Below are 21946 nucleotides of genomic sequence, written 5' to 3'. Positions count from 1 at the left end.
TCTGACATTGCATCATCATAGAAGTGGTTGAGAAAGGCCACCTTGACATCACGCCAGCTTGTCAATGATCCAGGAGGCAGCTGTTTCAACCACTGAGATGCCTCTCCTGCAAGTGAGTAAGGGAAAAGTTTGCAGAAGATGTAGTCCTCAGTTACCCCATTAGCCTTGATGCTAGTCACCAGATCCTCAAAATGCTCAATGTGATCCAAAGGCTTCTCATTGGGCAAAGCAGAGAAAGGTCTCTGCCCAACTAGTTGAAAGTATGCAGGTTTCAACTCAAAATCATTCCTCTGAAAAGGGGAAGGAACAATAGCAGACCGGTTCTCATACACCAGATCAGCCCGATTGTAGTCAGCAATGGTCCTGATCAGATCCCGGTTGTTCTCCTGTCGTCGAACAGGGTTCTGTACGTGGTTGGCAGCTCCACGCACGTCTGCAGGTTGGTGTCGATCGATGCCACCAAGAGGGTATCGATCGACACCCAGATCCGGATTATCAACGACACCAGCTTGCTGGTTCACAACAGCCTGCTCGTTGACAACAGGTTCAGGGATCACGTTCCCTTCTGCATCAAGCTTTTGGCCCTGCACATTGCGCAAGTGGCCCTCTTGATCCCTCAAAACACCAGCTTCATCACGCATCAGAATGATTGTATTAACCATCTTCAGAGATTTAGCTGCCTTTCTGTTCTCACGTTCTAGTTTTCCCAACTCTTTGTTTGACAAATTCACAGTAGGACCAGACTTGTTATTCCTTGTGTGAGGTTTAGGAGGCATGCACCTGAAACACCAAAGAGAAGAAAAACAAAAACGTGTTAGTTTGAAAATAAAAAGAAAAAAAATTTTAGACAAAATCAAAAACTCAAATCTAATGGTAGATCAAAGAGTCCCCGGCAACGGCGCCAAAATTTGATATGCTCAAATTAACCCTAGAGCTACTCTCTCAAATTAAGAGATCAATGCAGTACTTAGGGGTCGAATTCCACAGAGACTCAAGACTACACAATAAATTATAGAGTTTTTCAATTATGCTAAACAGATTAAATTGAATTAAAACAAAAGCAATGCAAAATATTAATATTAAAGACTATTGTAAATTCAGGAGATCAAAAAGCTAGGCCTAGGGAATTTCTCAGGAAATTATGAAATATTAAATCAATCAATAAATTAGGATTCAAACAATTAAGAACAGATCTAGAACTCTAAACACTTTTGTAAATTAAATCAGTTCTCACTGCAAATAATATCTAAATTTAAAACCAGAAAATCCAAATCTCTTTGTAAAATTCTAGGTAATAAATCAGCAATAAAATCAGGTTTAGATTGTTCACAAAATTATTAAATCAAATCTCTTTGCAAGAAATAATTTTGCTCATCAAAAGGTTTTATCAGGAAAATCAATTATATTCTCATATCAATTTATTTTCCTAAAGTATTAATTCTAGATGGCCAATCAAGGATTAATATGAAGAACAACCTAAGATGAAGATCTAGATAGATAATGAATCCTAAATAATCAGATCTAATAATTCATAAAATCCCTGTGAAAAACCCTAAACCTAACAAGCAAACTACTCAGACATAATCAATGAAGAACAAGACATGATTCTGAATAATAAGCAATAGAGATTAAAAGAGTAAGAAAGGAGTTTTAAGAATTCTTCTCTCAAAGCAGTTCAGATCTCTCTCTCCAATAGCTCTCAAAAATCTCTCAGGGTTGCAGAAAAATAAAACTTGCTAGAATAAAACTTAAGGGTTTGGAAAACCTAAAAACTATATATATATGTCCTAAAACACGTCAGGGACTTATGTTGCAAATATGGAAAACTTTGGGATTTGTAAATTTTCCAAAACTTGGGTCTTGAGTCGGCAGAGATGAGTGTCGATCGATGCCTCCTATCTTGGTGTCGGTCGATGCTCCTGCTCTGATCGATTCCAAGTTGATTCTTCAAGATTTATGCTCCAAAACATCCAAATTGCTCCATTTTGCTCCTTCAATGCTAAAAACATGTAAAGACTCGAAAACAATCTAGAAACAAATGAAAAGACACTAAAAGACTCCTTATATCATGGTTAAAAACCACAAAAACCATGATATATCATTGTACATCACGAAGAAATGTTTGCTTAAATTTTACTGTAATTTGTTAGTTATAAAATAATAGTAAAAGTTTTATTTGATTTACTCTATAGTCTATATATTTTATAATCTTTTACATTTAGTTTACTTATTTTCATCCTCTGATTTCAACCTGGTACAATGTTCAAATCCATAAAAATATAAAATTGGTAAAATTCATAAAATAAAACAAAATTCGTATTGAGTCGATTGTGTTTAGAAATCTTGATGTATCGTGGTACAATGTGAAAAAAATATTTAATATATTAGATATGATATTTTATATTTTTAAAATATAAGCAATGTTGTATCTTATTTTTAAGATACATTTGTCACTATTGATGATTTAGGGATGTTTTGTCAAAAAAAAGATGATTTAGGGATGCAAATATTTAATCTTAGTTTTATAACTAAAATTAAGTTTTATAAATAAAATAAAAATTTATAATTATTCTAAATAGTTTGTTATTGTTTCCTAAGATTTCTGAAACAATAAATGGAATCTATTAAATAATTTCGAAAATATTATTTTATTATTTTATAAACCAATATAAACTTTTTTTGTTAGTTATTAAATATACAATGGCATTTTTTTGTAATATGTCACATGATAGTAACATTGCTTAAATAATTATATAGAGATTTTGAAAGTCATCTATATTTATAAAAAAATTGACATAATTTAAATGTGTTTTGGGAAAATTTAAAAAGAATTTCAACAAAGAAAATAGAAGAGAAAATTCAAAAAAATAATTGGTCAAAGAATAATCCAAACAGAAACAGAAAAAAGGGAAGACAAATCAGCTAAATTTTATTTCTTCAACTCTTTGACCAAACCCAAGCGTGTACCTTAGTCAGTCAACATGTTACAAGTCGTGTCCCCTCAAGGCCCTCACCTTATATATACCATCTACATAAAACATCAGATATCACACACCAACATCAACAAAATAATTTGTGTTCAGATACAAAAAGTACTCAATCACTTCCTACCAAAAAAGAAAGAAAGAAAAACTCAATTACTAACAAAGTTCACAAATCTAAGCTTCATGGCGTCCAAGATGCAAAGAACAACCAGTTGCACCACTGGAAACGAGCAGCAACGTAGCCAGCTACAAAGACGAGGTCCGTCTTTAATGATCAAACCAGCGTCGTTTAGTAACTGGAACGTGGTCATCCCTCTCCTCTCTCCGGTTGCTCCTTCCCCAACATCGTCCTTCAACGACCAGTCGCATGTTCCTCCTCCGCCGCAGAACAAGACTGAGAAACAGGGGGAAGAGGAGGTGAAGAAGACGCCGGTTTTCAAGAAATGGAAACATCCAGCTTCGCCAGTCTCCTACGAGCCGACGACGTTTGTCCTACCGTTCATCTCTGTTTAGCGGATAGCAACAACATGTGAAGCTTGTTCGTGTAATATAACAACAACACGCGTCTCAACTATTTTTACACGTTTTGTAAAAATCTAACAGCTCACAGACACAGTTTTCTCCTTTTTTTTTTTTTTTTTTTTTTTTTTTAAGTTACACAAAGAACTAAAAGAATAAATGAAGTTACAATAGATTTAGCACAATTATTTTGTTTTTAACGACACTAACTACTAGTCAAGAGAGAGAACTCGTTACAGATAATTTTATAATAAATGTGTACCGTCGTTTTAATATTATTATTATTGTTTAATATATATTATTATTATATCTTCTGATTAAACGAGTTCATGTGTTGTGTTTATCCTAAGTTCCTAAAACACGTTAACCTTGGACTGGACCATCAATTTCTTTAAAAAGAATTTTAGTCTACATCAAATCGAGATAAGAAAGCTACTCGATAATTAGACATATTGGGCCGAATTAGGCCTAATCTAGGCCCAATAAGCTCTCACTTTGTCTCTTCTTCTAGGAACTTGTAACAGTATGAACTTTCGTACGTTTCTCGCAAACAGAAAACCTTAAAAGTTTATTGGAATTGGATCAAAATCGAGAATCTCGACGCATTGCTCTGATTCCTCTGTGATGATGAGTTCTTCGTAAGAGAGTAGAAGCGAAGACGAATCAAATGATGGTTCGAGATATGAACTACCGAAGGTTTGATTTTTGATCTATTGATCTCTTCTTCCTCTTCATCCTTTGAATTTTGTTCAGATCTCTTCAAAAATCTTCAGATTCCTTCGTTTCTGAAATTGAATTTTCGAAATTTGATAATAGACTTCGAATTACAGTTCTCTAGATATTGATTTGAGAAAAATGGATCTGGTTATTTTGCAGGGAGAACCGTGCTGCGAGATCGTCACTCTTTGATGGTCTTGATGGACTTGAAGAAGGTAGATTGAGAGCTTCGTCTTCGTATCCTCATGACGAACGTGACAACGATGAAGCTTTGGAGAATCTTCAGGACAGAGTTTCGTTTCTTAAGAGAGTATGTTTCTTTCTTTCCTTCTTTTCATCTCTACAACTTAATAAGTCAACAATGATCATTACAAAGTATGAACATTAGGTTTAACAACGCTTATTTGATTTTCTTGATTGTGTATTTTGCTGGTTGCACTGATCTGACTTGTTTGGATTAACCTTTATCTTGATTGAGAACATTCCCTTAAACCATTGCTAAGTATCAAAATGTCTTTTTAATGTTATTATTCTCTTCCTAGTCTTGTGAGATCTAGCTTGCTTGAGATGTAAGTTGGGGCAACAAATATCTTTATAGTACGTATAGAGGCTAATTGAATTTTGTGACAATATCTTTGCACAGACCCTGATTGAATCTTTTGGAGGCGACGAGCATTGAGCTATGATCCAATGCTTTTTAATAAAAAAAAAAAAGCAAATGCCTTTTTGTTTTTCATTTTAGATGTTATGTTCTTTCTACTCTTGTCGGATTTAGCTTGGCTGAGATTTTTACGTTGGTAATAATATCTTATCAGGTGACTGGAGACATACATGAAGAAGTTGAGAGTCATAACCGCTTGCTTGACAAAGTGGTACGCTGAAGTTTGTTTTCCTTATTGTTTCAATTTGTACATCTATGTCACATACTTTGTTGATAAGTTATTTTGTTGTCATTTTTCTAGGGGAACAAAATGGACTCCGCAAGGGGAGTTATGTCAGGAACTATCAACCGTTTCAAGTTGGTATGTAAATAGATACCGTACCTTTCATGCATCTCCCTATTTGTTTTGTTAATATCAAACTTTTATACCTGAATAAGGATCGATTTTAACACGTCAGGTCTTTGAGAAGAAGTCTAATCGAAAAAGTTGCAAACTCATTGCGTATTTTGTACTCCTTTTCTTGATCATGTATTACCTTATTAGGTAAAGTGCACTTCTTTGACTTGTGACAGTTACTTTTATACTTTCTGGTTCAAGTCTCTGTTCTTTGACTCTTAACACAGAATTCTTATATTATGCTAATGGCTTGACAATCATTTGGATGTTGCAGGCTATTAAACTATATCAAAGGGTGAAATTTGGATGCAAGAAAAAGGCAGTGTTACATGAGAATACTTGTTTGGTCTGGGAATCCAGAATAATTTACACTTCCTTTTTTTGGGTTTCTCCTGATGAATGAATGATGCAGACACAGTGAACCAAAGTCAAGGGACCCATATTGAACAAGACAAAGAAAGAGATTGTGAAGAGACTACTGAACTAACCGAAAGAAAAAGAAAAAAATGTTAGATAGAGACTTGTTTTGTCTGATGCAAAATCATCTCATGTCATTTCATGTGTAATGTAGCAAAAGCTTCTTTATGATTTGTCAACTATTTGATCGCAAACAAACAAGGTCTTGGATCGTGTTAGCAATTTTGTCTATAAAAAAGCTTAATTGATTGATAAGCTTAATTATTAGGTTTATGTGAAAAAAGTTTATATAGCACTTCACTTGTAATAGAAACAAACAGATGACTTGACTAGGCCTTTTGTGTTTCAGACCAATTTTCAAAATTTTCAGGCGCAAATATCGTCGTGTACATGAGAAAAAGAGTTAAAATTTTTGGACGACTAGTAATAATAATATGGACAAGTTGACAAGACAGTGAGGACACTATGCCGAAGAGCTTGATTTTTTCCACTTTAGGTAACAAGTTGACAATAATCGACAAGTATATTTTTGGTTTTGTTATAGCCAAGTGTTTTTTTTTTTTTTTAACAAGTTGACATATACATTTCCAATGGTTCGGTTTCTCAGTCAAATCATCGTAACATTTCATTTATGTAGATTACAGATTTACAGTCTCAACTATTGAATAAGAGAATGATTGATAAGTAATTGCTATATGAGAGTGAATAATAAGTTGCTATGTTTAATAATATTCTTGAAACGATTAGTTTAGTCAAATGACCAATATGGTTAAACAGAAAATTTGTAAAGTATATTAATAAAGAGAGAATTACCCATGGTAACCCATGGTAATTCACTTTTTTTAATGATTAGCCAGACTAACCTCTTTTTATTTTTATTGTTAGACTAACTCACTTTTGGTGTAATAATTTTCATGATACCAAAAATGTCTTTTGCCTTTTTTTTTAAATGACAAATATATATGGTTCATAAAATTATTAAAATTAAATTCCAATATCTAAATATTTATGGAAATATATTAATTGTTTAAAACCTAATATAATAAAATTAACCTTGAATCAACTTTTTTCATTCTCCTCAATATAAGATCTCTTACGTCTTTTTCTTTTTGATTAGTTTTAGTTGTTCAAGTTTATTGAATTTCTGGGCTGAATTATATTTTTGAAGTCTACCAAAAATATGAAGACTTAACAAAAGTCTAGATTTACTCTGCAGATTAGCTATAAGTTTACTTAATATATTTTTGAAGTCTACTGAAAATGCGAAGACTTAATTAAAGTCTAGATTACTCCGCAGACTATCTATAAGTCTGCTTAATATAATTTTAAAGTCTACCAAAAATACGAAGATTTAACCAAAAGTCTATAGAACTTCGTAGATTATCTATAAGTCTGCTTAATATATTATTGAAGTCTACCGAAAATACGAAGACTTAACAAAAGTCTAGATTTACTCCACAGATTAGCTATAGGTCTACTTAATATATTTTTGAAGTCTACCTAAAATATGAAGACTTAACAAAAGTTTAGATTTACTTCGCATATTAGCTTTAAGTCTATATAATATATTTTTTAAGTCTACCAAAAATACGAAGATTTAACAAAAGTCTAGATTTACTCCGCAGATTAGCTATAAGTTTACTTAATATATTTTTGAAGTCTACTAAAAATGCGAAGACTTAACTAAAGTCTAGATTACTCCGTAGACTAGCTATAAGTCTGCTTAATATATTTTTGAAGTCTACCAAAAATGTGAAGACTCTATCGAAGTATATGAATTTCCGCAGACTAACTATAAGTCTGCTTAATATATTTTTGAAGTCTACCAAAAATGTGAAGACTCTATCGAAGTATATGAATTTCCGCAGACTAACTATAAGTCTGCTTAATATATTTTTGAAGTCTACCAAAAATGCGAAGACTTAACCAAAGTTTATAGAACTATGCAGACCTATAAGTCTGTTAAATTGTATTTTTGAAGTCTACAAAAAAAATTACCAAAAATTTTTGAAAATTTTTCTTTTAAAAAATATTTCCTTTTTCATTTGATTCCCTTTTTTTTTTAACACTTAAAACTTTATTGAAATTTAAATGTAATCACAATACAGAGCAGAGTTAAGAAAGCTTGGGACATGGTTATAATCATTTGATTCCCTTATTAAATGATTTCCTTTATTAATTTTCGTTTTTCAATTATTTCCTTTTCAAAATTTTGTTTTTAAATAATTTTTTGAATATTTAGTATTGTATTTGTGATTTTTACAATATTTCTGTAGTTAAGAAGAAAAATGAGTAATATATACAAGGGTAATATAGAAAAAATATGCTATACAAATATTTTAAAATCTTGATAGATTATTTTAGTTGTAGCCTTGTAGGTTATTGTAGCAAATCTCCCTAAATAAATGGTAATACAGAAAATGTATTTGTTTTCTTATTTGGTCAAAACTTCAAACGACGCTCATATATAAACGGAGGGAGCAAAATATAATTTTAGGTTTAGGCAAAAAATATACAAAAATCAATAACTATTAAAATTGTGTTGTCTTATCAAATTTTGTGTCTACACCTAAAATTGTGTTAACTTTTTGATATATATATTTTTTACATTCTTATGCATTCTCTATTCTTAGATAATTTTTTGGGTTTTTTTTTTTTCGTTTTACGATCTTTTACACTCTAAATTAATGTATTTCTCTTTACGAGATAAAGAATTGTTTGAGTAACATAGTTTTCTTTAAAAATTAAGACATAGCTTACTTTATATCGGCTCTTAAGAGTAATAGTGAAGTGAATAATCTAGTGTTGATAAAATTATTAGAAACAATTGAAACATTAAATCAATAAAATAAGATAAACTGATTTAAAAAGTAAGTATAGTTACTTTTAAATATGTGTTAAAAACTCAGAAAAACATTTTTAAGAATAGAGAGAATATATGTTGAGTACCATGTTATTGTATGTGAATGTGATCTTAAAGTAAATACAATAAAATAAATCAACACATGTTCTGCTACATATATTCAACAGTATATTATAAACAAATGTTTGGATTCACACGGAAAAATGTACAGATTAAAAATAACGTGTTATATTAAAATATGAATATACTTATTCAATTCCATTAAATGGCAACAGTAAGAACTTCGTCTCCACTCTTTACAATTAGATCCGTGAAATCAACTATTGGAAGAGAAAGTTTCATTCCATCCACTTTTACATGACACCAAAATAAGCAAATAAAGCAGCCGTTCCTTTGGCTAAAGAACCTATTCATAGAAATGATTTGTTGAGTATATGCACTAGATACCACAAAAATGAAAAGTATTTAACAAATTATCATAGGGCTCAATTCTCTCTCTTCATATACAATTACTCATACCCATTACATATATTACATGTTATTTGTTTAAATATCATATCGTTTTTGTTTTTTGAACGAAATTATATGTCAGTTTAGGTTCATAAATGAAATCAAATGAAATGGTTAGTGTTTAAATTTTACAATTAGAACGAAATTATATGTCGGTTTGGGTTCACAAATGAGATTGTTAGGGTTTAGATTTTACAATTAGAACGAAATTAGATGTCGGTTTGGGTTCACAAATAAGATGGTTATGATTTAGATTTTACAATTAGAATGAAATTATATGTCGGTTTGGGTTCACAAATAAGATGGTTAGTGTTTAGATTTAACAATTAGAACGAAACTATATGTCGGTTTGGGTTTACAAATTAGATGGTTAGGGTTTAGATTATACAATTAGAACGAAATTATATATCGGTTTGGGTTCACAAATGAGATGGTTAGAATTTAGATTTTACAATTAAAACGAAATTATATGTCGGTTTGGGTTCACAAATGAGATGGTTAAGGTTTAGATTTTACAATTAGAACGAAATTATATGTTGGTTTGAGTTCATAAATGAGATGTAAAATATAATATTACATGCTATTTTTAAAAATTTATATAAGATATAAATATTACATGCTATTTAAAAAATTTCACCTAATCTTTCATTCTTTCTACGTTACACTAAAATAAGAAAAGGATGATTTTATCTTTTTACTCAAAAAAACGTGGATCCCATAGTATTTTCCTATTAAAAGAAGTTGTTGTGCTATTCTTTTAAATAACTTTTAGAATTCTGGTATTTATTTAATTAACCCTAATTTGTTTGTATCTCATTTTTACATTCAATCTTGTATTTCACATTTCTGAAAACGAGGATTTCATTCCATTAATATAATTCGATTGATGTTAAAAATAGAAAAGAATATACTTGTTGAAGAACAAAAATGGTGAGCTACACGGTTGTGTAAGGTTTTGTTGGGAGTAAATCACCAATCATATCGCAACACATGTACAACGTACAATCGAAATCATTTCTAAGAAAGTGACTTGCTTTCTTGAACAAACACTGATGGATGTAATTATCTCCATTCGAGCTCTACGTCCTCTATCGACTCACAAATTATCTTCTTAATTAGTTAAATTTCCACTAGCTAGGAACCGACTAAACTGATACATACATCGGAGCACGCCTGCTATGACATGTATGTATATTTGAAGCTCTTAGCAAAACTGCAAAAATGATACCTATTAGAAGCTATTTGGCGGTTCCATGACCTGGGTCATGTATTTGCCCTATATAAATACCTCTTCACTACGGTTGATGGAAAAAGATAGACAAGAAACTCAAGAACATCAACTCGTTTATTAAACCTGCCCACATACGTATATAAGCTAAACATTATATTTAATATATGTATTTGTATACACTCTAAAGTACATGCTCGATCTGACCATATGTCAGAGATCTCACATCTTTTAAAATATGCGGTTAGACAAACGAAATTCATATTTTTATAGAGTTCATGGATTATGGTTTAATAGTTAGTACTTTGATCCGAGATCATCTGCTTATAAAAAAATATAGTAGTATTGTGATATTAGTGATTATGTTTCATTATAAGTGTTGTTTAAGAGTTTTTCATATATATATTAAAAATCTTAAAACCTCTTAGTAATACATTATATTAATTTTATTGATTTTGTAGAGATAAAAAATAGAAAATAATAAAATTTGCATAGCAAATAACTTGACATTTATTCTGAAACAAATAATAAAATGATATCTAATATGAAAGGGTAGGATAACTCTCTTTGATTTTTTGTGGAAAAAAAAAAAAAACTCTCTTTGGTTTTGTATACAAACTCGTTAATGCAATCATTATCAAACTAAGTTCTAAGTGATTTGTTTAACCATTAGCCACTTATGCCAAAACACAAAATATATCAAGTGTGTGTACACAGTACTTATATTAGATTGAAGTGTTACTTTTTGGGTAAATTACATTAGAAGTTAGTTAATTGGATTAATTATTCAAACGTATTTAATATCAGTCATATCTTATTATAGAAATAGGGTGAGAGTTGTCGAGAGTGGAGACGTCTGGGCAAGGGAAAATGACGTGCTCCCCACCACCCCAATGCTCACGCGCACTATGCCCCACTCAACCCTAATTTCCAAAGCTAATCTATTAATTACATTTTAATTTATTTCTCGATTTATTAAAAGATAACTACATTTTTGGTATGTGAAGCTGCAAAACAATGCCACAACATGTATATATACACTACTCTCAAATTGAAGAAGAAAATGATCCTAGTTCCCGATGCCACAACACTCGAACACAATACATTCATCTCTTTCCAAACATTTGAAAAAAAAAAAAAAAAACGAACAACATTTTGGTCTTGTTCCCCATTTCCTTTTTTTTTTTGTCTAGCTTATACAATTGTTTATACTGTCTCTTACTCTATTACTCTCTTACTCGCTTGGTCTCCTAAAATATTGCACCATATATGTGATTACTACAAAAAGGAAGGAAACCCAAGACTTGTGTTGTGTAGGCAACCTTTCAGTAATATGTGTGTATACTAATATTTCTATCTGCAAGCTAAGCTCTGGTTGAAAATGATAAGAAGAGTTCACTAAATACGAATACGTTATGCCGTTTATATATGATCTTTTGGAGCGTACGACTTTGGCATAATCAGTATCCAATTACACTGTTGGTTTAAAATAGACTCATAAATGGGTCCAGTCATTTACACATAGTATTGCGTTATTGGGTTCTATATAAACCCTATATAAATAATACTACTAACTCTTGTGGAAATTAATTATTGCCCACTTTATCTCTCCCTCTCTCTCTTTCTCTCACTCTCTCTCTCTCTCTCTCTCTGAGAGATTTTGATTCTTGGAAAGAAAATCAAAGTCTCAATAGCCTTTGCTTTGATTCCAGTTCCATTCCAAAATTGCATCTAATTCTCTTACCTAGCCTTTTCTTCTTTATTTATCATCAACAACTCCAAAATACATATGAAATTAGAGAAATCAAAATGAAATAAAAAATTTCAAGAAAGAGCTACATACACCTTTTGACCTTGTAAAGTTGGAACCCTAAAGACCTTCCAGGCAAAATCATCAGGTTAACAATTCCTTCTTCTTTCTTTTAGTAGATTTCCAAATTTTGGGAAAGCAATTATGTCAAACCCTTGGTGGACGAACCAGAGTGGTTTAGCCGGTATGGTGGACCACTCAGCCTCCTCCGGCCACCACCAAAACCATCATCACCAAAGTCTTCTTAGCAAAGGAGATCTTGGAATACCCATGAATCAGAGCCAAGATAACGACCAAGATGAAGAAGACGACCCTAGGGAAGGAGCAGTTGAGGTGGTCAACCGTAGACCAAGAGGAAGACCACCAGGATCTAAGAACAAACCTAAAGCTCCAATCTTTGTGACAAGAGACAGTCCCAACGCACTCCGTAGCCATGTCCTGGAGATCTCCGACGGCAGCGACGTTGCTGACACAATCGCTCACTTCTCCAGACGCAGACAACGCGGCGTTTGTGTTCTCAGCGGCACAGGCTCAGTCGCTAACGTCACCCTCCGTCAAGCTTCCACACCAGGAGGTGTAGTCTCTCTCCAAGGCAGGTTTGAGATCTTATCCTTAACCGGTGCTTTCCTCCCTGGACCTTCCCCACCCGGGTCAACCGGTTTAACGGTTTACTTAGCCGGGGTCCAGGGTCAAGTCGTTGGGGGTAGCGTCGTGGGGCCGCTCCTTGCCATAGGGTCGGTCATGGTGATAGCTGCTACTTTCTCCAACGCTACTTATGAGAGATTGCCCATGGAAGAAGAGGAAGACGGTGGAGGCTCAAGACCGATTCATGGAGGTGGTGACTCGCCGCCCGGAATCGGTAATAGCCTGCCTGATCCATCTGTGATGGCCGGGTCAGGGCCAGGCTACAATATGCCGCCGCATCTGATTCCAAATGGGGCTGGTCAGTTAGGGCACGAACCATATACATGGGTCCACGCGCGACCACCATACTGACTCAGTGAGCCATTTCTAAATATTCTATATAAATATAAATAAACATATAGATGAATATATATAAGTGATTTGAGGTTATTAATTTGTCTATTACAAAGCTTTGCTTGTTGGAAAAAATAATAAGTACTATCAAAGCTTTGTTTGTTCTGAATGGAGAATTGAAATATAGAGCTTGGAAGGTACAAAGAGACGAGATCGAGGACTTTTGTATTTTCAGTATTCTTCCACGAAATGAATAAACATTTTGTATTGTATATTAGAATGTTAATTTGTCNTTTTTTTTTTTTTTTTTAGTAGTATTTAACTACAATATATTTGCCGTTGTGATCTTTAGATACTTTACATTTGATTGGTACAAAAGTCATAAGTTAATATATATTATTGCTGGTTCAAACGATCAAGGAACATCGAGAGCATTGCTTATATGTGCGTTTCGATATTATATTAGTTCTGATTCGTGCGTGAGTTTATTTATAAGGTTGCACTCGCACACCATTAGTGATTATTACTAGAGGTCCATTGTTGTCGTTTTAATCTTTGGGTAATGATGCTACAGCTGGGAGATTGTTTAGTATGATGACTTTACAAACTAAATAATGAGAGAGGTTATTAAGAATTTTGTTGACTAACTAAAAGGATATACTCTCTATGTGTATTATAATTAATACAGTTTATATAGTCCAACAAAGAATTAATGGCACAAAACATGAGGGAAGCTAAAATCATGAATAAACCAAAAAATATGGTTGACGTTATTGGCGAGAACGATTTGAGGAGACTTATATTTACTTATTTATTGAAAATCGCAAATATATCTATGTATGAAATTTTTTATGTTGTGACTACGATCCTAAAAGTCTTTAACAAAAAAGGAAAAAGTTATCACCAAAATATGATTTATTGTTGTTAATTAATGCACTTAGATATATACTGTATTACAAATTGTAATTATTTTCAATTTTTAGAATGTTGTTTCAAATAAAACTTGATATATAAACTTCTAATAGTTAAGACTCCCTTTGTTTTGATATAGTATAAGATTTTAATGTATAAATTAAAACAAAAAGAAATTAAATATTTTTGGGTAAAAAATTAAATTAAATTAATTATATCATATAGTATTGAGAATTTTTGACAAAAACGGTTTTAGAGTTTTTATTTTTAAATACTCTTTATTACTAAACTTGGAAAATTTATTAATTTTAATAAGATTTAGAAAGTATGTCTTGATGATAACAGCTATTTGGAGACTCGGTCCAAGTATTTGTAAAGTTTACATAATATTTAGAAGATATTTATAAAATTTTACCAATTCTCACTAGTTTTGACTGTAGTTAATTTTTATATATTATTTAATGTGAAATAGATAATGAATGAATAACTAAGAAAATTTTACATTTATGTTGCATATTAGTTAGTGAAACTTGGACAACTTTTTTTTTTTTTTTTTTCAACCAAACATTAATCAAATTAAAAAATAACTCCAAGATTGGTTGCCCAAACCGGAGGAAAAGAGTTTACAAAGGAAATTTCAGAGGAAAGCAATCTTGAAGAACGGGCTAGACAATCTGCCCTTACATTGAGCTCTCTAGAGATCCTGATCAGGGAGAACGAGGAAAAGCATGGTCTGAGCACAAGAAACTCCTCTAACAGGTTCGAAAAAGATGGCCAATCGTCAGGCGTCTGCACCATCGCCACCAATTCTGCACAGTCTGTCTCAAAGCTTTGACATCCAACTCCAGCCGCCAAGAGTGACTCCATAGCCCAAATCAAGGCTTGTAGCTCTGCATGTAAGGATGTAGGACCGCATCTCTGACTCCGTGCTCCCAAAAGGAGAGTCGCATCATCATCACTACAACACCACCATCCTAGACCCTGCATAGCATCTGACCCTTTCCAAGAACCATCAATCTGACATCGAGGAAACGCTCCCCTATCCTCCACCAGAGGCGTAGTATGCAAATACCTATCCGAATAGGATTTTGCTTCTTCCCATAGTAACTTGGACAACTTTTATCTGGAGAATACATGCAAGTTATTGTTTTTCATGACTATTTTGGTGTAATTTGAAAAGCCAAAAAATGATAAAGTTTTTAAAATTCTTGATAAAATCCCAATAAATTTATAAATATAATGATAAATCAAAATATACCATAGGAGATGGCACACAAAAATAAGTAATATAAAGCATTATAATTCAATCCATCTTATTTAACCTAAAGGTTATCGGATAATCGGACAATTCATATGGAAATCATAAATTTACGCAAAAATTTCACCTTACTATATATGTTCTAAATCTAAAGGACTTATATATTTAGATCATAACATGGATGTTTGAACAACAAAAAACAACACTAGTCTTGACATCAAACTGTTTTGGAATGATGAAAATAATGTCATCTATACCAATAAATTTGGTTTCTGGGGAATTGTAGAATTAGATATAGAATATATTTGACTTTATAATTCACAAAGTTTTGGTATTTATACAAGATAGTCATCATATAAGATTAACTTAAACCTCCTGAACTATAGGAACCTAAACCCTGTTACAACCAAACTTTAAATCTTTATTCGAAAAAAGTTTAAAAGTATCATTATATACGTATTTATCCTCGATATAAGTTTTAAAGTATCATTATATCACTAATTCATTTTATCGTTAATTTTCACTATAATTATATACTATTTGGTTGTAGTGTGCAGCTCTTTAAAACTAGTTATAAAATTGATATTGAGTATTTATATTGGAAAAAATTACTACAAAGATTAGATTTATGTTTTTGCTTTCTTTTAACTATTCTTACTAGATTATAACCCGTGGTACACCGCGGAGTAAGTTTTTTTTTATTTTTTTTTGTTAATGTACTATTTTAATACTAATTTTGCTAATATACTTTTTTGTTTATTTTAGTGATTTTTTAATATATAAATTGTGGTATACTGCACAATAATTTTTGTTTACTACAATCTTAATTAAATCAGTTTATTTGACATATTTTATCTTGGTGTTGTTAAAACATTAAAATGAGGATTTAACCCGTATTGAAGTATCATATTACTGATAGTTTATTTTGTAGTATTATTAATTCAATCTTGTAATATCATATAACCCGTCATGTAATATAACTCGTTTGTGTAATTTTGAAAATTTAATATGTTTAAATATTTATAATTTTAAACTTTGTATTAAGTTTAGATATATTAGTTATAAATTAGAAACTTCTTAAAATTTATAATTTACTATATACAGTGAATTTACTATATATGTATGTTGATTGTTGAACAAACACTTTTTATAATAATTGAGTAATATATGTTTGTTTTAAAAATTTCAAATCACAATATATGCAAAAAAAATACACCTTTTTATTAAATTTTTGTATTATATGATGATTCACTACATTTAAATTTTAAAATAAAAAAGATGATAAGTGAATAATTTTTTTTTTAATCCAGAATAAATCTTCTAAATATCTATATTAATTATAGAACATTATATATATGGATATTTAAAATATTTTAATTGTGTTTGATTATAAGGATAGTAAAGAAAGTTAACTAAACTTGTTTGGATATGAATATAAGCATTAAATAACATTCAATCTAAAAACTTTCCAAAAAATATTTTTAAGCAAAAACTGCTGCAAAAATATTAGTATAGATAGTATTATTTATTATTTTTCTTTCAGTTGAAAAAACTCTATTGTTTTGTATTATCAATCCGAACCACTATTCCTATACTACTAAACAAATAATACTGCCGCCATAGCCAAAATAGTGACAATCTAACAATTTTGGTTATTAAACTAATAAATTTTTTTATAGTTCCTTTGTAGATACCATATGTATCACGTCAAGTCGGATCCTAGAAATGGCGAAACAAAACATCAAGGACCATCTTCACATGAATTCACGTGTCAATTGTCAAACCAATGGGACGTATATAATTATTCTATTAATACAATTTAAATATTTTTGAATATTTATATCGTATAAGTTACAACATCTGGGGTCACATCATCGGAAAGCTTTTTTTTTTTTTTCAAGTATTTTCATATTATATAGAACAGAGGGTTACATATTACAGGGCAGTAGAAAAAACTCCACTAAAACACAACCAAACTGCTGAGAATTAAAACAGTAAACTGTAAGTTACATCAGTAGAAACAGCATAATCAACTACTAATTCAAACCGATGCAAAATATGAAGAACCAAGGAGATCTCATAACTCTCTCAATAAGACCATACTTCCAATCTGAGACTATAGTTGATCTTATAGCTTCCATCATATGCTTGGATTATGAGAGGTTCTTACACATCAAGCTGCATCCTTCAGAGACTTAGTAACCGAGAAGCTCGATCTTTTGCTGACTACTTCAAGTACTAAGAAATTACGACCCAACTAACAAACTATTGGCCCAAAGTAAAGAAACAACTGGTCTTATTAAACATAGGTGTCCCAGAGGACAGATAAGATCAAACGATGATAGCATGAGTAATTAAACACGTTCACCCTACACTGCATTCAAGCCACGTGTAAGCATATCCTTCACTCAATGATGACTCTTTGGATTATTCACTCAGGAAGAAGATTCCGACCGCCGGGAATTGACGTCGGAGAAATATCCGACCATCAGTAAACCAAAATGAATTCACCCGAGAAAAACATTTATCCAATTCGTAGACATCTCGACTTCATCATGAATCAGTGAAGAAATCTTAATCTGAAATAAGATCTAGAGGAAAATTTTACCAACAAATCGCCAAGCAAAACCCAACGCCTTCAATTCCACCATATTTCTGTCTCTTCTTTAACTCGGCATCAAAGACCACCGCATCACATCTGATTTCTAAACAGATGAAGAGCTCCATCGCTAAAATTGAAAACCCGAAGTCAGGCGGACATGACCTACATAGATGCATAATCACTGCTTCCTCTTTTTCTCTAGACTTTTCTATTTTATCTTCATACCAAATATCACCATAACCACCTTGCCCACATCAGAAACCCAAAGTTGGACACACCGAAATAACAAAAACTAAAACACGGCAACGGTATAGCCGTAACGTAAGCCGGCCAACTTCTGTTAAATAAACCAAAAGCTGCCGAACAGAGAGCCGGTCAATTTCTGTTGAAAGAACCAGAAACTGTCGGACGGAGAGTCAGCCAAACTCTTTTTAATGAACCAGAAGTTGCTGGAAGGATAGCCGACAATCTCCGCTACTGAAGCCGGAGATGCCATACCCGACTAAATCGGAAAGTATAACAATCAACGGCAACAAAGTTACCGTGATAGAAACCGGACAACGCCGGAAAGAAACTAAAGCTAGCCATCGTCGCGATAGCTGACAGACAGACGCCGAAAATATAAACCGGATGGCTAAAAAAGAAGAACAACCTTCTCTCTCTCTAAAGGATTTGAGAGAGAGAAGAGAGAGAGAAAGGCCTTTTTTTCGTTCAATGTTATTCTATGTTTTTGTTGTATCATCATCGGAAAGCTTAGGGACAGCATTAATTACATAATCAGGCCAATTTACTCCATTAACTATAATTGTCAAGTGAAAAAGAGTTGCATATTCTGTTGACTCAGTGCCGCCAATATAAGTTTCTAGTGATTTAGCACTTCATTATTGACTCTATAAACTAAAATTAAGATTAAAAGGTCATGTTAATTACGAGATGATTATGCGTCAGAGAAACTAAAAAAATATAGGTACCAAGCCTAGCTATTCAAATCAAAATATATATATATGTTTTACGACATACACACATAAATATATGTATGTATACTATGTTTATATATATATTTTGTCAAATTATTGGAGTATGTTTTATCTATCTAGACCAGTACAAATTATGTATACAAGTTCCTCATATATATCATGTGTATGTATACTATGTAAATATTGTTATTTTAACTTTGTGACGCAAGATCAATTAAAGTATTTATATTTGTATATATATAATAGTGCAAATTTTCTTTTGTATATATATTAAAGGATGAAAATGCCTAGGAATAAATTGTTTTAGGATACGCAAAAAAACAAACAAATAGGCATATGCTTAAACTAAATGTGTAATATAGATATGAATAAATATGCATATTTTATGTTTCTATTTTGATATGCATTGAACTTTGGATGAAGTAAATAAATGTTTTATTATTTAATTTGATTTTAGTTAAACAGTTTATTTTCTGATTAATTATGTGAATGTAGATTACAATTGAACACTTGGGTCTTTTGTACAAAGATCTTTCTTTGTACCCAAAAAGAAAATCGAGGATGACATGTAAATAGATTTGCCATTTTTCACTGAAGTTGTAATGCACTTTGGAAGCTGCAAAAGCCGCAATTTCATTCTTAATAACTGTGGTGTACATTGGCATCCTGCATCCACTAAACGTCTAAACCTAGTTAATGAAAGTCGGACCACTTAATAAACAAATGAAATTAATATTACTTCCATATTTCTCCTACTAACCATTTTTATAGTGAAATACTACTTTGTTCTAATTTAATCAGTCTTTGAATCTATTTCATTCTCTTAATTATATTCTTGTATTAGTAGTAGACTAGTAGTATAGATTTTAATATTACTAAAGAGTTTTTTTTTTCACAGTTTTTTATATATTACTTACACATATCTAATTTTTATCAACTAAATTTATTTCCATTTAAATCTTTTTTGGAACAAAATATAATCCCATATTGTAATGTATTTTGAGAATTGCCCAAAATATTAGGCCATATTGTATTGTATGTTTATCATGTATTTATGATAATTTATTTTGTTTGAAAATTGTATTATACATTTATAGTTGTTCTAGAATTACCCATATATAAAACTTGCCAATATTTTTTTTTTAAAGCAAAGAGTAAGCAAAATATAAGCAAAAAAAAAGAACGAAATTACAATAAAACAGAGGTAAAATATATTCTGATATTTACTACTCCAATATTTATGCAATTTTATATATTCGTATGTTATATTTTATTATTATTTTGTTATGATCATATATAAAATAAAAGGAGTTTATTGAGTAATTTAGTTTTAGTTATTAATGTCATTTTAAATGATGTGGATGCCTTAGTTTTAGTTTTAGAGCAAAGTTCTAACACTTCAAATCACACTTAGAGCGAAAATTTGTCAAGATCACAGCTAGTTCTGACACTTCAAATCACACATTGAAATTTTTTTTATCCAAATGGGCAATATCACAGCTAGTTCTGATAAAGAACCGATCAAATGAATGGTCAAGATCTAGAACAACCGTAGGGTAATTTCTGAAAGACATTCTAATGATTAAAAATAATTTAAAATCAGATAATTAATAAAGTTTTGATTTATAAAATAATTGATATGATTATGAAAAATGAGATATTATATGGTTTTGTATTTACTTCATTAATACACTGTTTAATTTTTTACTTTATATTCAGTGAAAGATACATAGTTTATTGCAATTATTATAAAATTTTGATTAATAATTCGATAAGATAATTAGACATCCGATTAATATCATAAATTAATTATCGTACAAATTTACATATATATATATATATATTAATAGAATAATGTATGCTTAAAAAATATAGAATTTTATCCTACAGCTCAATTCTATAAAACAATTCTTATGTTAAGGTGTTTTTTTTTTGTTTTTTTCTTTTTTTTTTTTTTGTTAAACGGCATTCAATTAAACTAGGAAAAGAAAAATAAAAGTTTTACAAGGCCCAATACGGAGCCCAATAGATCTAAAACCCGAAACTGAACCCAATACAGTAGGAAACATAACTGAACCAGAGTAACCAGTAATTAGAAGCGAACCGATGGTTGGAATCAAACCAGGAATATGGTTGAAGAATTTAAACCGCCTGCAGGTACTCAATAATGGCATACGAAACGCATGGAGAGAGAGTGAAACTTTGGAGAGATCGCAAAGGAGATTAGGGTTCCTCATGCTCTAGTTGCCACAGACGTATCAGTAGAAAACCAAAGATGGAGTAGAGATAGGGAGAGATCTTGATTACTGGCTCGAAAGCTCAATGCTCTGTTGCGGATAGTGGTGTCGATTTGGCGTAGGAGGAGATATGCAGATTTGAAAGAGTTACGATGAAATTGGTGGTTCCGTTCTGTCCAGATCGTGTATATGACTGCCTGCCAAGCGATGAGAATAAGCTTCTTGGCCACCCGTGATCCTCTATAGCTTGTGAGAGAGTCAATCGTCAGAGTCCAGGAGGAGTAGGGTACGAAACTGCATCGTCGAGCAACCTCCGACCAGATCGCCCATGTGAACTGACACTGGTAGAACATGTGATCGCGCGACTCAGGCATAGATGCACAGAGTAGGCAGTGAGAGTCTACGTGAAGTCCCCACCTCAGTAGACAATCTCTTGTCGGACAGCGATCCAATACAAACAGCCAAGTAAGGAAGTTATGCTTCGGGATCCCACCTGAAAACCAGACGATGCTATGCCAGGGAACAGTAGTGGTAACACCCCGTAGGGCAGTGTAGATGGTACCCGTGTTGTGCCGAGACTTACAGCAATCATCAATCCACCATTGGTAAGAGTCTTCTTCCTCTGTTAATGTGATTGTTGAAAGTTCGATATGGACATTGACCTGAGATTCCGACCTTGCAGATGGAAGATGCCAAGATCCACACCTCCAAAGGTCAGCAAGACAAGTGTTGCGACTAATGCCAATCTGATACAGCCCGTCTCCTTGAAGGTATGACTACATTTTTCCTAACTTGCACCAATTATCAGTCCAGAATTTACAAGATTTTCCATTGCCCAGTTTGGACTTGACCCATGGATAGGCTACATCTCTAATC

The 21946-nt window shown here is 31.9% G+C and overlaps 3 protein-coding genes across 4 annotated transcripts; all 3 read left to right on the top strand.

Moving 5' to 3' along the window:
• On the top strand, positions 3039 to 3599 carry LOC104732200 (uncharacterized protein At4g14450, chloroplastic-like). The gene has a single exon (XM_010451735.2). It carries the CDS (start codon positions 3168 to 3170, stop codon positions 3495 to 3497), a length of 330 nt encoding a protein of 109 aa, XP_010450037.1. The 5' UTR covers positions 3039 to 3167; the 3' UTR covers positions 3498 to 3599.
• On the top strand, positions 4016 to 5950 carry LOC104732199 (bet1-like SNARE 1-2). Of its 2 annotated transcripts, XM_010451733.2 has the most exons (6): positions 4016 to 4199; positions 4380 to 4530; positions 5036 to 5092; positions 5183 to 5242; positions 5340 to 5425; positions 5553 to 5950. In XM_010451733.2, the coding sequence occupies exons 1-6, from the start codon at positions 4171 to 4173 to the stop codon at positions 5575 to 5577; spliced, it is 408 nt and encodes a 135-aa protein (XP_010450035.1). In that variant the 5' UTR covers positions 4016 to 4170; the 3' UTR covers positions 5578 to 5950. The 2 variants fall into 2 exon arrangements, with proteins under 2 accessions (XP_010450035.1, XP_010450034.1); XM_010451732.2 differs by lacking the exon at positions 5340 to 5425.
• On the top strand, positions 11886 to 13496 carry LOC104732198 (AT-hook motif nuclear-localized protein 20-like). The gene has a single exon (XM_010451731.2). The coding sequence runs from the start codon at positions 12251 to 12253 to the stop codon at positions 13100 to 13102; it is 852 nt and encodes a 283-aa protein (XP_010450033.1). The 5' UTR covers positions 11886 to 12250; the 3' UTR covers positions 13103 to 13496.

This window comes from Camelina sativa, chromosome 12 (assembly GCF_000633955.1).
Source record: "Camelina sativa cultivar DH55 chromosome 12, Cs, whole genome shotgun sequence".
NCBI lineage: Eukaryota > Viridiplantae > Streptophyta > Magnoliopsida > Brassicales > Brassicaceae > Camelina > Camelina sativa.
This window is presented reverse-complemented; position numbering and strand designations above follow the sequence as displayed.

Coding starts and splice junctions, on each gene's coding strand:
- LOC104732200 (XM_010451735.2), top strand. CDS start 3,168: ATGGCGTCCAAGATGCAAAGAACAACCAGTTGCACCACTGGAAACGAG.
- LOC104732198 (XM_010451731.2), top strand. CDS start 12,251: ATGTCAAACCCTTGGTGGACGAACCAGAGTGGTTTAGCCGGTATGGTG.
- LOC104732199 (XM_010451732.2), top strand. CDS start 4,171: ATGATGGTTCGAGATATGAACTACCGAAG. Junction 4,531..5,035: donor GAGTTTCGTTTCTTAAGAGA/GTATGTTTCTTT, acceptor ATATCTTATCAG/GTGACTGGAGACATACATGA. Junction 5,093..5,182: donor ACCGCTTGCTTGACAAAGTG/GTACGCTGAAGT, acceptor TCATTTTTCTAG/GGGAACAAAATGGACTCCGC.